Source organism: Aspergillus ambiguus, assembly GCF_047715705.1.
Source record: "Aspergillus ambiguus strain CBS 117.58 unplaced genomic scaffold BDV59scaffold_1, whole genome shotgun sequence".
NCBI lineage: Eukaryota > Fungi > Ascomycota > Eurotiomycetes > Eurotiales > Aspergillaceae > Aspergillus > Aspergillus ambiguus.
This window is the reverse complement of record NW_027395514.1, coordinates 644,603-659,624: the sequence shown is the minus strand read 5'-3', so window position 1 is coordinate 659,624 and position 15,022 is coordinate 644,603. Positions and strand designations below refer to the sequence as shown.

The window sequence follows — 15,022 nt, the reverse complement described above, 5'->3', positions numbered from 1 at the left end:
TGTCACTGTCGATCCGGGACGGATTCGAATCCGGCCGCTGACGATCTTTTATCCTACAACTCCTACGATACACTCGAGATGTTGGCTCCGGCTACATCATAATGTCAATTGTCAAATTCATTCCCCAACGCCAAACATCTAAACGCCACTGTAAGCTATACACAGTCCATCAAACAGATGCAGGTCCGTCCATCGCGATTTATGTGAACATGGAAACATCAAACTCCGGCCCTCTTATGTGCATCGTATGTACTATAACAGGAAACCCTCTATCCTAATCTCGTTGGATCTCGTACCCCTCGCATCGCTCCACCAGACTCTGGTAGTAGTCGACCAGCACCTCCGGCTGCGGCACGATCCGCCACTCGACTCGGAAGAGAAACTCCAGCTCCAGGAGGGCCAGTTCCGCCATGCTGATTCCCCCCACGCGGGCGTAGGTCTTGTTCGTCCAGAAGCTGTCGCTCAGGCCTTTGCTCGCGACGGTGGCGCTGGCGATCAGGAACCGATGGATGGTCAGACTGGACACGGTGAAGGCCGGGTAGAGCGCGCAGAGACGGTCGATGTAGTAGACCATGCTGAGGAGGATGGGCGGGGAGAGGGTGGCGTGGGTGGCCAGCCGCTGCAGGTAGTCTTGGACGGAGATGCGCGGCGGCGTGCGGGAGTGGAAGCGCGTCAGACGGCCCTGGTTCAGCGGGATCTTGTCGTTGTAACGGATGAGTTCCATGAGCATGCTGGAGATCAACACGACCAGATCGCGGGGGTCGGCCAGGTCGTACTGGGCCGGAAGCACCTTCACGGCCGGATTGTTGGAGCGTAACCGTTTCGGGGTGGACCCGTCGTGCCCTAGGGCCTGGGAGAGACCACCATTGGTGGTAGCATCATTGGGGCTGTTCCGTTTGTTGGAGGCGGCACCGGCACTGTTCGGGGCCGGCATGGGGGGCGCAGGAGCCTGGATCATGGTGGAGGAAGATGGGTCGGTCGTAGAGACGGCGGCGGCGGTGTTTGTTCCGCCCCCAGAGGAGGTCAGCCCAGCGGACATACGGCCGCAAGGGTGATCCCCTGAGGGCCCCGACGGGGAAGGGGCAACGGTATGACGGTTTAGAGCCGATCGAAGTTCTTCGATGGCACGGCGAGAGGACTGCGGAGACAGATGGTGACTTTTACTGTGATGCGTCGTCCCGGAGAGAGCCGCCGGGTCATACTGCAGGGTGGAGGGATTAGGGGGTGGAGTGGCGGCAACGGCGGAAGAGGAGGTCGGGAGGGAAGAACGATGAGAAGGAGGAGGAGGAGGAGGAGGATGGAGAGAGACGGAAGATGAAGGAGGATGGAGAGAAGGAGACGGCGGGGATGGACGCAAGGCGGAGGAAGGAGAAGGCGAAGAAACTAACATCGCCGACCAACGAGTGCGCCACGTGGGGGGACAAGGAAACGGGAGTTGTTGGAGGAAGTGGATGCTGCGTAACCGGCCGACAGGGAGGAATGCCGTAGGCCCAGAGGCATCATGCTGGGGCCGGAGTATCGGTAGAGAGAGAGGGGGTGTGTGTAGATGGAGTATAGAGGAGAGAACAGAGAGAGACGAGAGAAGATGACGAAGAGGAAGAAGTTGATATCGAGCTGAAAGAGATTTCTCTGGTGGTAATATTACCCGTACAGCTCCAAAACCGGAGAGAATGGGCGTCCGCCAATCACGGCTCTCCGGCACCGCGGCTTACCGTCCCAATACCCCCATCCTCGAGGGAAATCACACCCGATATGCCGCACTAGTAAACAATCACCTGAATGGACAATTGTGGTAGGAAAATGCCCTCGTGGGGGCCCGTGCGAGGGATTGAGATGCCCAGAGGGGAGACGGGGAGACCGGGGGTCCAGGTTTGTTCATTGGGCGAGACGTGGGCATATCTCATCATACCGACAGTCCCTCCTACGTAGAGAGGGAGTCAACTAACTGGACCTGACTCAGCAATAGGGCTGAGCACGTGATTCATCACCGAAATGTCACATGACGCCCGCAAGCGGTGCCTCAGGTTGCCCGTTGTCCGTTTCGGGCAATCCATCTTCCTCCGTCCACCAACTCCCCCGGACGCTCTCAGCGCCATGTCGTTTACTCTCTTCCCCAACTCCTCCTCTCCCGCTGTTCCCCTCGTGTGATTCGTGGACTTGGTCTTTTGTTGTTGCTTCATCCCCTTCTCAGTTCACCGCTGGTGTCTCTCTGGAGTCTCCCGTCGTCCTGGGTCCTGTCTCTCCGTCAGATCTCCATCTCCATCCCGCCATCCAGCTTGTACGGCTCCCCCGCCCCGTCCATCCCCGCATCAATCTCCCCCGGTGCCTTAACCACCCATCCATACCTATATCCCTCCCGTTGCTCCCACCACTGCGCTGGACTAACCCCGTTCAGTGCGGTTCCCCCCCGCGGAGGCGGTGTTCCCCGACCATGACGCGCGCTTCCATTCCTCCCATCCTTCACCAGCTCCAGAATGCAGATCACCACCTCCTCTCCCAAGCCACTGCGCTTCGCAGCCTCAAGAACCAGACAATTGGTCATGATCAGCGCAAAGAAACCTGGATCCGTTCCGGCATCATCCCGATAATCGCCAAGGTCCTGGTCTCCTACCAATCCACCCGCCACACCTCCGGCCCGTCCGATCTCAATGGGTCATTTAAAGACAATGGATGTCTGCCTTCTCGTTCAGAGCAAGACGAAGCGTGTCTGCAGGCCATCATCATTCTTGGCAGCTTAGCACAAGGTATGTCCTGTCGCCCCTCCGTGGACGCCCCCATCCTCACCTCTCCCTTCCAGGCGGTGTGTCGTTCCTCGCACCCATCCTCGCAAGCGACCTCCTACCATCCCTTCTCTCTATCCTGTCCGCTCACGACTGTCCCCGCGCCTTCGTCCTTCCCATACTGCGGGCCCTGAATAACATTGCCGATCGCCTTCCCCTCCAAAACCACCCACCGTCGTCCAAAGTCACCAGCTTGGCTGATTTGCTGTTCTCCGCCGAACACGTCGGTTGCCTGTCACGGATCCTGAGCCAAGACTACACCACCCATCATGACCAGGCTGCCATCGAGCTGGCCGCCGCGCTTATCAGCAAGCTATGTACCGAGGAGACGCAGAAGACCACTCTGACGAAATACGGGGTGCTGGACGCCTTGGCTGTCAAGGTCGCTTCCTTCGTGGTCGCCCAAGGTTTCGTTCTCCCGGGGGCGGAAGCCCGTGTGGGAGAGAGGGAGGCCTTGGGTGCGCTCCCTCCTCCTGCTCCGTCAACCGCCAAATTGGCCCCCATCCTGCGAGCCATTACGGTGATCATCGAACATGCGAAGTGGCGCGCAGAGTGCTTCTTCGACTCTCCGGGTATCGTGACCGTCTTCCCCAGACAGTCGCCCGATTTTGCTCCGTCCGATATCAAGAAGGGCCCATGGGGGTCTACATATCTGTCAGGGTCAGCTGTCCCGCGTCACGCTGCGACAAACCCGTTGGAATATCTCCTGCCGGCCGTTCCATTATCGCACGGCAAAGCTCCTGCCAACGCCACCAACTTCCCCCCGCTCGGACCGCAGGGACCCTCCCACCGGCGACATAGCCAGTCTTTCGCCACGCCGTATTCGATCGTGGAGCCGCCGACTGCTGACGAGGAAGAAAACGCGGTCGTGCCCTGGTTGTTATACATCATCCGCGCCGAAAATGGGATGGCCCGCTTGATGGCCGCACGTCTCGTCACCGTTCTGTTCCGTCTGGGTCTCACCAAGAAAAGCCGTGTTTCCATGCTGTGCTACCTGTTGATCCCGATCCTCATCCGGATGCTCGACAAGGACTACGACTCCGTGGGCGACGATGGGATCCAGTACGGCGGTTTGGTGCCGTCGTCGGAGCGTTTACGGGAGGAAGCCCCCGCGGTGCTCGCCACCCTCGTCATTGACGACCAAGAATTGCAGAAACATGCTGTCGATGGGGATGCCATCAAACGCTTGTCCCAGCTCCTCAAGGAGACATATAACCCTGTGCCCGATAATCGGAGACCGATGTGGCACGCCGAGGTCGACGAGGTGCCGGAGGACGCTGCCGCGCTATCGCCGGAGTGTCGACTCGGCTCAGTGGGCTATTCCCCCCTTCACTGTCACGTCATGCGATACCGCGAGAACATCCTGAAAGCGTTAGCCGCACTGGTCCCGTTCAAGGACGAATACCGCAAGGCTGTGTGTGAATACGGAGTGGTCCCGTATATAATTGACTCATTGAAACCGTGTTCTAGCGACCCCCCCGCGGACACTACCAGCCCCAAAAACACCGCGGCCGATGGGAACCCAACGCCTACCCTGTTGGCCGCCTGTGGGGCTGCGCGCATGCTCACCCGCTCCGTGAGCGTACTGCGGACGAGCTTAATCGACGCTGGCGTTGCTACTCCCCTCTTTGTTTTGATCCAACATCCGGACATTGAAGTGCAAATTGCTGCCACCTCGGTCGTCTGCAACCTGGCCCTGGACTTTAGTCCCATGAAAGAGGTGAGTCTTTTGCTTTAACTATGTCCGTGACAGCGCTGACATTAGCAGGCGATCATCTCCGCTGAGATTCTTCCCATCCTCTGTGAACATGCGCACTCGACCAACACCAAGCTCCGGATCGAGTCTCTCTGGGCTCTGAAACATGTTGCGTATAATTCCACCAACGATGTGAAAGTCAAGATCATAGAAGGCCTTCAACCCAGCTGGATCAAACAGGTCATCACGCAAGACCCTACGACTGCCCTCGCCAAGCGAGGCATGGATGAAGAGATGGACGGCAGTACGTCGGTTGGGATGAGCCGCGCCAATTCCGCCGGGGAACAGGTGGATATTTTAAATCCCATGGACAACCCCCGGGACCGAGACGAAGATTTGAAGATGGCCGACACCCTCCCGTCATCCAAGATCAGCTTGGAGATGTTCCTTCCCGATGTCACCCGACGACGCAAACTGGCACTGCATGGGGATCTGGACCAAAGCACGCAAGCTCGCCAAGACGACATCGCCGTGCAGGAACAAACGTTTGATCTGCTGCGCAACCTGATCTGCGGACAAGGAGCCTCGGAGATGATTGACTATCTGTTCCGGGGGATCGGGCAGGACGTGATCCTGGATGCCCTGGCGGACAAACTGCGGCCACGCACCGTGCAGATTCCCAACCGGCGGGATAGCTCGGCACACAAGCCGCTGCAGGTTCCGACGGAGATCCTAGTTGCGGTGACCTACGTTATCATTCATCTTGCCGCGGGTCTCCCGTGGCATCGACAGCTTCTCGTCTCCCATCAGGACCTGCTGCGGTACCTCATGGGATACTTCAACCACGCGCACCGGGACGTGCGGACCAACTGCGTGTGGGTGGTGATCAACCTGACCTACGAGGATGACTCAAGCGACCGGGACGGCTGCCGCGAGCGGGCCATCAAGCTACACCGGATCGGAGTGACCGACCGGCTGGCGACGTTGGAGGACGATCCGGACCTGGATGTGCGGGAACGGACAAAGACAGCGCAGCATTTGGTGAATTCATTGATCCGTGCATAGCGGGAATGAGCCGGAGATCAGCATGGCGTTGGGAATATGTACAAAAGCATTTTTACATAGGTAATGAAATACAATCTCCCTCTAGGGAGTAGTGTTGGGTATACGGATATTGGCATATATCGACAGGATGCGATAAGGCACCCATGGTCTTATCGTGCTTATCTTATCAGCCAGGGACCGACGTCATCAGGCGGTGGGACGAGGGGAGAAACAACCACCTCGATCAGGTACGCAGGAACAAGCATCCATTCCTTTCCATCCCCCCTCCTATCCACCCCACCTCCTCCTCCATCAACCCTGCAGCCTACGACAGACAATGGCTCCAGTCCCACCCGCTGTCCTGCGCGCACTCTCCATCACGGACCCGTCCAAGGCGACGTTATCGACTGCAGGCCTGGGCTCCGGCTTCACCAGCACCGGCGCCATTCGCGTGACCGTCCCCTCCGCCGACGGCCAACGCGAGGAAGAGCGACGCTACTTCGTCAAAACGTCCGCCGATGGCGCCGCCGCCGAAGAGATGTTCCGGGGAGAATACGAGTCTCTCAACGCAATCGCGAACTGCGTGCCGGGGTTCTGTCCGCGGGCGCTGGCCTGGGGTCCGCTTGATGACAACACCAGCAACACATCGGACAGAGACAATGCCCGCAGTCACGGCCGGAGCTTCTTTCTGGCGACGGAATACCTCGATCTGGGCACAGGCACGCGGTCCGGCCAGTCCCTCGCGCAACGGCTGGGCAAGCTCCACAGCACGCCGGCACCCGTCGACCCGGCCACCGGCCGTCGCCGCTTTGGGTTCCCGGTGCCGACATTCTGCGGCGACACGAAACAGCCGAATCGGTTCTGCGACTCATGGGCGGACTTCTACGCGCACGAGCGCCTCCTGACCATCCTGGAGACGTCGGAGCGGCGCAATGGCCGCGACGCGGGCCTGCGCGAGCTGGTCGAGCGTACGGTGCGTACCGTCGTGCCGGCGCTTCTACGTGATGGCCATCTGGGGTATGATCGCGACGGACGTGGCGAGGGCGTCACCCCGGTCGTGGTCCATGGGGATCTGTGGAGCGGGAACGCCGACCGCGGCCGCATCGTTGGGAGTGGTCGTCGGGAGGACGAGCAGACGGGTGATGTCGTGTATGACCCGTCCGCGTGCTATGCCCACAGCGAGTATGAGCTGGGGATTATGCGGATGTTTGGCGGATTCGGATCGGCGTTCTTCGCCGCGTACCATTCCATTGTGCCGAAGACGGAGCCGGTCGAGGAGTATGAGGATCGTGTGCGGTTGTACGAACTGTGAGTCTGTCTGCCTCTGCTGGATGGGAGCATGTGAAGCTGATGTATGTCGCAGATACCACCATCTCAACCACCATGCCATCTTCGGCGCTGGCTATCGATCCGGAGCCGTCTCCATCATGCAGAAGCTACTCAAGAAATATGGACAGTGATGACCGGTTTGGATTCTTCCTGGCGGAGATAGTCACTCTATAATTTGTTTGATAATTAGAGTTCTTCTCTGCTACATGACTAATTTCCCTGCGGGGGTCATTAATAATACCATCCTTTAGGTGCTTAGCTAGTCATCTACTTCGGTATAACTTCACCTCATCAACCACCATTGCACCCAGCAAGCACTATGCACCCCGACGCAGCCATCCACCCGGAAGCAACCGGCCCTGCCAAAGGGCTGGTTGAAGCACACCACCCCGAGCAACCGTTGAAGCTCTACGCGGGCTGGTTCTGTCCGTACGTTCTGCGTCCCTGCGTAATAGTAGATCCCAGCTAACACTTCCAGCTTCGGTATGCCCCCCACGCACCACGCCGCTCCCATTCTCACCCTCCAGTCCAACGCGTCTGGCTCGCCCTGGAGGAGAAGCAGATCCCCTACCAGTACATCGAGGTCAACCCCTACAACAAGCCGCAGTCCCTTCTCTCCCTCAACCCCCGCGGCCTCGTCCCCACCCTGGCCTGTCCCTCTCCCGACAACCCCAACACCACTAAACCGCTCTACGAATCCACCGTGATCCTAGAATACCTGGAAGAAGCCTACCCAGACCACGCGCCGTCTCTCCTCCCCGAGGATCCCTACGACCGCGCCCGCGCCCGCATCTGGATCGATTACGTGACGTCACGGATCATCCCCGCTTTCCACCGCTTCCTGCAGTACCAACCCGCCAACGGCGAAAACGCCGAGGAAGGCATCGCCGGCCACCGCGCCGATTTGCTCGCCAAATTGGCCGAGTGGACCCGCGAGATGCACCCGGACGGCCCCTTTTTCCTGGGACAGGACATTTCCCTCCCCGATCTGGTGCTCGCGCCGTGGGCCGTCCGCCTGTGGGTGTTGGATCATTTCAAACCCGGTGGGCTCGGCATCCCGGCCGAGGGCCAGGCGGCCACCCCCGCCGACGAGGAGGTCTGGAAACGCTGGAGAACGTGGCTGTGGGCGGTGGAGGCGCGCAGGAGCGTCCGCGAGACCACCAGCGAGACCGAGTTCTATCTGCCGATCTATCGGCGCTATGCGGAGAATACCGCGCAGAGTGAGCTGGCGAAGGCCACGCGCGCGGGCCGAGGCGTGCCTTGAGAGTCATGTTCGGTGTAGTTGATAACGTGTGGTTGAGTATTCTAGCAAATCGTATCAAGATTGTCCGCCGTTGTAGAAGGGACAACAATCACCCGGTATCATCACGTGACATTTCCGAGAACCACCACAGCTTCCAAAGATGCACGCAAGTTACTCCTCCTCCTCCCGTATATCCACCTCCACACCATGTCCGAGAACCGGGACGGGTCCTCGCCGCATCCTCCGGCGGGCGCAGATGCCACGCCAGAGCCCCCGCCCATCCATCCGTCGTTCATCCAGGTCGCCACCCCATACATCTTCGAGTCCACCATCCAGAAATGCATCGCGGCGTTGGGGGTCAACCCGCTGCGCGAGGAGGCGCTGCGACTGCAGGGCGTGACGTGGATTGACAATGTGCGGCGGGCGCTGTGTCTGTATGTTGTCGTCCTATGCTGGTCGCCGGTTGGTTCACCGAACTGATCAAAACGCAGGCCCATCCGCACGTTCAACACCGCCGTCGTGTACTATCACAAGTTCCGCCTTGTTCATCCGGACAACGAGTACAGCTACACTGTACGCCGGCCCCTCCCCCTCTGTTGACGCCCCCATAATCTATATCTAACAGATGGAACCGACATAGGACGCCGCGGCCGCCGCCCTCTTCACGGCGTGCAAGGTCGAAGACACGCTCAAGAAATCGCGCGAGATCGCCTGCGCCGCGTACAACCTCAAGACGCCTCCATCGGACCACATCTCCCCGGACAACCCGGTACGTGTCTTACAACTAAACAAAAAGGAAAAAAAAAAAACACTAACCCGCGTAGGTCTTCGAAAACTCCTCCCGCGGCATCATCGGCCTCGAACGACTCATGCTCGAGTCCTCCGGCTTCGACTTCCGCACGCGCCACCCGCAAAAGACCCTCGTCAAGCTCGCCCGCCGCTACGGCCTCACCGCGCAGTCGGAGCTGTCCACCGTCGCCTACCGCATCTCGCAGGACCTCTATCGCACCTACGCCCCCATCAAGCAGACCACCTCCACCATGGCGTTCGCCTGTCTCGAGCTCGCCGGCCGTCTCCTCGACCAGCGGATCGACCCCGTCGAGGCCGGCGCCGACTACGAGAAGTGGAGGACGAGTCGGGAGGAGGTGATGGGTGAGTTTCAGTTTCCTCCTTCCTACTTTCTCCTCCCCCAGTTCCAGTCCCACCCGAACAAAACCCCGAAACTGACCAACTCGACCGAAGAAACCCTCCTCGACCTCCTAGAACTCTACACCCACAACCGCAGCGCCACCACCGTAGGCCCGCACTTCCCAGCTGACCGCTTCCTGACCGCTCGCATCCCGCTCAACAAAGAAGCCGAGGCCCAGCGTCTCCCGCGCTACACCAACCCCGACGACCGCTCGCCCGCCACAACCAACGGCTCCAGACCCGGTCTCCGTCTCCACCCTCTTACCCCCGTCGCGGCCAACGGCGAGCGGCCGCGTCCCGGCGAAAAGGGCCGCGACGGCGCCGTGCGGTTCACCATCGACCCTGAGCGCGCCGATGCCGAAAAGGCCCTCGTTGCCGAGTACTTCAAGGTCGAGATGGAGGAGTATGAGGCTCCCGAGTGAGGGGGTTTCTGATGTTGGACGGACGGACGGACTACATACTGGGTTTTGGTACTGGGCGATGGGCAATGCGCATCGGTTTGCGCTCCCGCTTCCGGGCTACTGGATCCTCCCGGCTTATCTTCCTCCCTTGGGCTCGGCCGATGGCGGCGTCTGGGAACGCTAGCGATGGCCCTGGCTGCGCCGCGTGTCCTGGCGTGAATGGAACTCGCGTCAGAGGACGAAGGCAATGCATTGAGGAGAGCCGAGTATACGAGGCTGCAATGAGCGTGTATGTCGTGGGGACTCTTAGACCTATATCAGATGCATTGCTTAGCAATGTGAGACCATACAGGAAGGTAGTATTCTTGGTCGCGAATTCGACAGTTCATTCATATATATTGTTCTTACACTGCCTACGGGCATACTTGTTCCATCCCAGATAGAAGTAGCTAGAAAAAAAACAATTTCAACAGACCACCGCCTTCCCTCCGACTGTCCCCTGGCTTGTCCTCCGTATACAACAATGACCCAATGTGTCGGTGGATAAGGAACATGCTTATCCAGGGAGTGGAGTGCGCCAAAGGAACCGGGTAGCCGGTTCAGGCACATTTTACTGTATTAGATGAGGATGCGGGAAGGGTGGATGTTGTCAGACTAAGGCGGTGTTGATAGAGGGACGGGGTTGGGGTCATGAAAGGTGAGCCGATCATCGGCGCTTGAGCTCCGTATTCAGACACTCCAGGATCTGCTACCGTTAGTGATATACACAACAATGACAGCGGCTGTACTGACCGTCTCAGACACAGTGCCCTGGTTGTACAGGTATTTACCCAGACCGCGCACCACCTCGAGTTGCTGCTCCACGGTGAGGCCGTTGATGGCGGTCTCGATGATATCCCCAACGCTAACCTTGTACACGGCAATGAAACTGTGGTAGTACATGTAAGCGAAGAAGCCCATGATGAACTGGCAGTCCATGCGGTCGGTGATGCCACCATGTCCCGGGATCGACTCGCCAAAGTCCTTGATCTTGAAAGTGCGCTTAAGACCCGACGCGAAGAACCCTCCGAACGGCGCGATGAGGGAGGCGAACGTGGCAAACACCAAGATGTGGAATTGCATCGGCTCGATGTAGAACGTGTTTCCCAGTCCGGTCCAGTCCGGAATCGAATACGCGTGGGGCACGAAGACCGGGTTGGGGACGCACTCCAGACCGGTCAAGACGTTGGCACCGAGGTCGTTCACGGGGCAGATGAAGTATTTGTAGCGCATCAAGATATTCGTCATGAAGTAACCGAAGATGATGGTGCAGATCCAAGCGCCGAGGAATCCCTCGACGGTCTTCTTGGGGGACAGCTGGATCAGCTGTGTCCGACCAAAGGTGATCCCGCATACATAGGCGAAGATGTCGTTGGTGATGACGAGAGAGGCGGGGAGGAAGAACCAGATCATGCCCTCCAGGACGTTGTTCATGACAAAGTGGGCCTGCACGACGATCAGGTACAGCGCCATGTGCGTCCAGGCGAACTGGGTGAACTGGAAGCGGTAGTGACCCTTCTGCAACGAGGCGACGAAGAAGACGAATCCTGAACAGCGTTAACAGCAATTCCTTGCTTTCCCGGCCACGCGTATACTCACCCATGACGTAGAGCGTGAAACTGATGAAGCGGTGGTGGGTCGCCAGGGGCAGCAGCACCTTGTCGACCAGCAGGATATGCTTGAAATAGTAGATGACGCTTTCGCCATACAGGAAGTACATGGTGGTAGCCAAGAAATACCAATTCAGCGACTTGGTGAACCGCAGGTTTTTCTCCTTACTGGGAACGTTGGCAATGGCGATGACCTCCTTGAACGAAACAATCTGGACGGCGGAGATGATCCCGATGATGTAGATGTGGCCGGAGAACATGGAGATGAAGAAACCGGCGATCATCACGAAGGTCCATATCGTGCGGGTGATGAAGGTCTGCTTCTTTTTCTCATAATCGGACAATGGCGGCTGTTCGGATTTCTAGTCGCGCGTGGTCAGCCTCGTCTCTTCCTCCCGCCAGATCGCAAGGCAACACCGATCTAGTGTTTCCCCGGAGCAACACGGACAAGTCGGGTGCTCACCTCTTCGGGAATCGTTGCGGGTTGGGACACAGCGCCATTTCTAGACGGACTACCGGGTTCGGAGGCCGCATCGCTGGCGTCCGAGACACTAGGCCGACGAGTGTCAGAGGCGTTGGAGCCACGATGTTGAAATCTGACGTTCCGGCGGGATTTGGACATGGTGGGAATAGAATGAGGGCGAGGGAAACGCGGGGAAGGAGGGGAAAGGGAGGGAAAAAAAAAATTAGGGAGGACTGGGGTTCGGGGAACGGGGCCGACAGGGACAGAAAGGAAGAAAAGGGAGAAGAAGAGGAGGGAGGAAGAGGGAGAAGATGAGCACGAGTGATCGTCCTTAGTAAAATTTCATGTGAAGCAGGACGGTCGGGGGGGGAGGAATCCCAACGGAATGGAGGAGGATCAGGGAGAGGGAGAAAGCGATGGAGGCTGGATAGAGCGAGGAGGCGGTGGCATTGAAGGGAGAGGAGAGAAGAAGAGGGGGAAGATGGAGATGGAGAGGAAGAGGGAGAGAAGAGAAGAAGTCGAAGTCGAAGTAGACGAAGTTGAGCAAGTCAAGTCCCCGTGGCCGCGGCTGACTTACGTCAGGTGTTCTTTCTTCGTATACTCAACTCACCCCCCCATCAACCATCACCCTCACACTCTCTCCCTCTCTTCATGGATCCCGCGCTGAGGGCATGGAAGAAAACGACGATGACTTCTTTTCCGACGATGGCTTCGACGATCTGCCTCCGGGCACCTTGTTTCAATTGGAACAAGACGCGTATCGCGCGACCCAGGCCCCCAAACCCGAATTAACCCACTCTCGCGCGGCTGTCGATGATGGCGTCTCTCGATCTGTCCCTTCCAACCATACCTTACGGCCTCCGCCGCGCCTACACACCGGATTGACAAACGACTATAACGCTTTGGGCGTGGGCGAATTGGACGCCGAGGTGGTCAACGATGAGTCCGTCTCGACCATCGCGTTTGATCAGGAGGGGGCGTTCAATGGAGGGCTTGACAACACGTACAATGGACCGGCAATCGGGGAAGGAATCCGTCATACCCATGAACCCGCTGCTGATCCCATGGACGTCGAAGATCTTACGCGTGACTCCGACACACCCATGAATCGTGGGCCGCCATACGAGAACGCGGTGTCAGTACCGGAAGGCCATATCCCGGACGCCCGGGAGACTGTCCCCAGACAGACAGCCTGGGAGGATGAACACTACAAGCAACTGATCGATGACCTCGCCGCGGCAAAGTCAATGGCGGAAACAAAGGCTGGGGAAATCGCCATCATTCGCTCGAACCAAGCCAAACTCATCGAGAATTACGACCGTCAACTAGCGGCGTTGCGGAAGTCGATCGCCGAGGAGGCCGCTCGTCATAAGGAAGAGGTGGAAGCTGCACGCACGGAAGGCAAGATGCTGAAGACGGAGAATGCTTTTCTCAAGCAAGATCTGGCCGAGGAATCCCTACGGAACAATCATCTGAAAATGAGAGGACGGGCGGAGGAAAAGGCCCTGCCGGTGACTCCGAAGAAAACGAGGGTTCTCCCATTTCGCGACGGGTTCGAGGATGATGAGATTGTCGCCGTCTCGCCTACTAAATCCGCTCGGTCCAAGAAGGTCGCCTCCGTGGTGCCCGGGAAAAGAAAGAGGAGGTCGAGTCAGGACAGCTTGACCCAGCTGCAGTTAAGTCCGCAGGTCGAGCGCATACTCACCCAGTCGGGCCCAGGGGACTTGGCTGACGACGTGATGGTGGATGCGGTCCCCGACCAGCCTCCACAGCTTAAGGAACCCCCAAGAGTCCCGAGCCCGCTATCCATGAAGCACCTTCTAAACCATCGGACCTTTCCTCACAACGAGCGCGATATTGAAGTCATGGCGCGAATGGCATTCCCGTCCGAACCCCAGCGAATGCTATCTACAATTCTCTTGGAAGAAACAGCGAGTCTGAAGGTTGGAAACTACATCGTGGAGTACGCACAGGTTATTGCCTCTCTTTGGTCTCGCTCCCTGCGAGAACGATTTTATCAACCAGTCCCCATTTTCATGTCGATTCTACGATACATGCTTGCTCTTGATGCACCAATCTCCGACTTGATCGAACATCTAGTACCTGTCTTACAAGCATCAGGGGATGTCAATTGTGTTCCACGATTCAAGCATTCCCCCGTGTCACGCCAGAGTTGGCAGATACGCCAGACACCCCAGTCCGAGCTACAGCCCCTAGTGGATTCTACCGAAGCGCTGGGCTTGTTGTATCAGATGGCATGCAGGTGTCTCCATGTCAGTCGTGATTTGGAGAGATTCTGGCGCCACATTCGCTACGACTTTATCCTGATGTTGCTCAACAGCGCACAGCGTGCAAAGGATATAACATTGATGCTCGGCTTGCTGTCAACCAGCATCCGATCTCGATCGTTTGGCTCGATCCAAGACACAGAACAAAACCAGATCGCCAACGAGAACTACATCGTTGATCGCGTCGCCAATCTTCTGAGTGAAACTCTTCAGGTCGATGAGGGCCAACCCCCCTGCACGGCTTTCGAGGTCTGTGAGATGCGGCTTGAGGCCCTGTCTCTCTTGACGTCCATCGCGTTCAACGTGATGGCCCCCTCGAGCACACGTGGGAGTTCTGTCATTGCGTCTCACCCAACAGCTTTAGCCCGCCTCATTCGGGCAATGCACGACGAGTTGGATGCGCTCTATTCATCATCTCCAGAGCAGGATCAGCATGCGATGCTCGTCAATGGGCTGATGCGACTGGTGCACGGGGTGATCCAACGACATCAGGGGCAAATAGACCTGCAGTCAAAGCTCTGCCGCGTTCCGGGTGGAAAGCAAAAGTTTTTGGTTGTGTTCACTCGACTCGCGTTTAGTGAAGGGCTGGTCGTGGAAGCGGGGATTGAGGATGAAATCGTGGAGATGGCGCACGAAATCCTTGATGATGCGGTCAATCCACAGGAAGCTGAGGCATTACAAGAGGCGTTTGCCAGTTCGGGTTCAAGAGACAAGAATGATGAGGCATGATATATGGAAGAGACGATTGCATATACGGAGTTACATTTCATCGGAGTTACGATTAGCATATATGTACCTTATTTTTCCATATATTTGGAAGTTAGCAGAACATACACAAATAACTGCTAGGAGATCCTGTTATTGTCCCCTAGGATAAATCTAGAGTCAAGGTCGCCCAATGTTCTGAATCGATATCTACATAGTAGTCAGCCGACGGTCTA

General features: G+C 57.7%; 7 protein-coding genes across 7 annotated transcripts; 5 read left to right on the top strand and 2 right to left on the bottom strand.

Moving 5' to 3' along the window:
- Nucleotides 1–88: 88 nt before the first annotated feature.
- phoB (regulatory cyclin phoB) lies at nt 89–1,577 on the bottom strand. Its single transcript, XM_073687747.1, has one exon. The coding sequence runs from the start codon at nt 1,388–1,390 to the stop codon at nt 275–277; it is 1,116 nt and encodes a 371-aa protein (XP_073553081.1). The 5' UTR covers nt 1,391–1,577; the 3' UTR covers nt 89–274.
- A 12-nt stretch (nt 1,578–1,589) lies between these two features.
- BDV59DRAFT_166640 (armadillo repeat protein) lies at nt 1,590–5,640 on the top strand. The gene is made up of 4 exons (XM_073687746.1): nt 1,590–2,278; nt 2,396–2,744; nt 2,798–4,500; nt 4,549–5,640. Exons 1-4 carry the CDS (start codon nt 2,000–2,002, stop codon nt 5,539–5,541), a joined length of 3,324 nt encoding a protein of 1,107 aa, XP_073553080.1. The 5' UTR covers nt 1,590–1,999; the 3' UTR covers nt 5,542–5,640.
- A 31-nt stretch (nt 5,641–5,671) lies between these two features.
- On the top strand, nt 5,672–7,157 carry BDV59DRAFT_2870 (putative fructosamine-3-kinase). The gene is made up of 2 exons (XM_073696122.1): nt 5,672–6,828; nt 6,884–7,157. The coding sequence occupies exons 1-2, from the start codon at nt 5,858–5,860 to the stop codon at nt 6,978–6,980; spliced, it is 1,068 nt and encodes a 355-aa protein (XP_073553079.1). The 5' UTR covers nt 5,672–5,857; the 3' UTR covers nt 6,981–7,157.
- BDV59DRAFT_2894 (uncharacterized protein) lies at nt 7,075–8,199 on the top strand. Its single transcript, XM_073696125.1, has 3 exons — nt 7,075–7,278; nt 7,328–7,332; nt 7,377–8,199. Exons 1-3 carry the CDS (start codon nt 7,169–7,171, stop codon nt 8,111–8,113), a joined length of 852 nt encoding a protein of 283 aa, XP_073553078.1. The 5' UTR covers nt 7,075–7,168; the 3' UTR covers nt 8,114–8,199.
- A 100-nt stretch (nt 8,200–8,299) lies between these two features.
- Nucleotides 8,300–9,702, top strand: BDV59DRAFT_197241 (putative cyclin; the record flags this gene model as incomplete). The annotated part of the gene is made up of 4 exons (XM_073692871.1): nt 8,300–8,526; nt 8,584–8,665; nt 8,733–8,861; nt 8,917–9,702. 4 exons carry the CDS (start codon nt 8,300–8,302, stop codon nt 9,700–9,702), a joined length of 1,224 nt encoding a protein of 407 aa, XP_073553077.1.
- A 364-nt stretch (nt 9,703–10,066) lies between these two features.
- On the bottom strand, nt 10,067–12,323 carry cds1 (phosphatidate cytidylyltransferase). The gene is made up of 4 exons (XM_073687745.1): nt 11,794–12,323; nt 11,320–11,692; nt 10,474–11,267; nt 10,067–10,426 (listed from the first exon to the last, which is right to left on the bottom strand). Exons 1-4 carry the CDS (start codon nt 11,950–11,952, stop codon nt 10,388–10,390), a joined length of 1,365 nt encoding a protein of 454 aa, XP_073553076.1. The 5' UTR covers nt 11,953–12,323; the 3' UTR covers nt 10,067–10,387.
- A 69-nt stretch (nt 12,324–12,392) lies between these two features.
- On the top strand, nt 12,393–14,961 carry BDV59DRAFT_166632 (putative DNA repair protein Rad26). The gene has a single exon (XM_073687744.1). It carries the CDS (start codon nt 12,465–12,467, stop codon nt 14,808–14,810), a length of 2,346 nt encoding a protein of 781 aa, XP_073553075.1. The 5' UTR covers nt 12,393–12,464; the 3' UTR covers nt 14,811–14,961.
- The last annotated feature ends 61 nt before the right edge of the window (nt 14,962–15,022 follow it).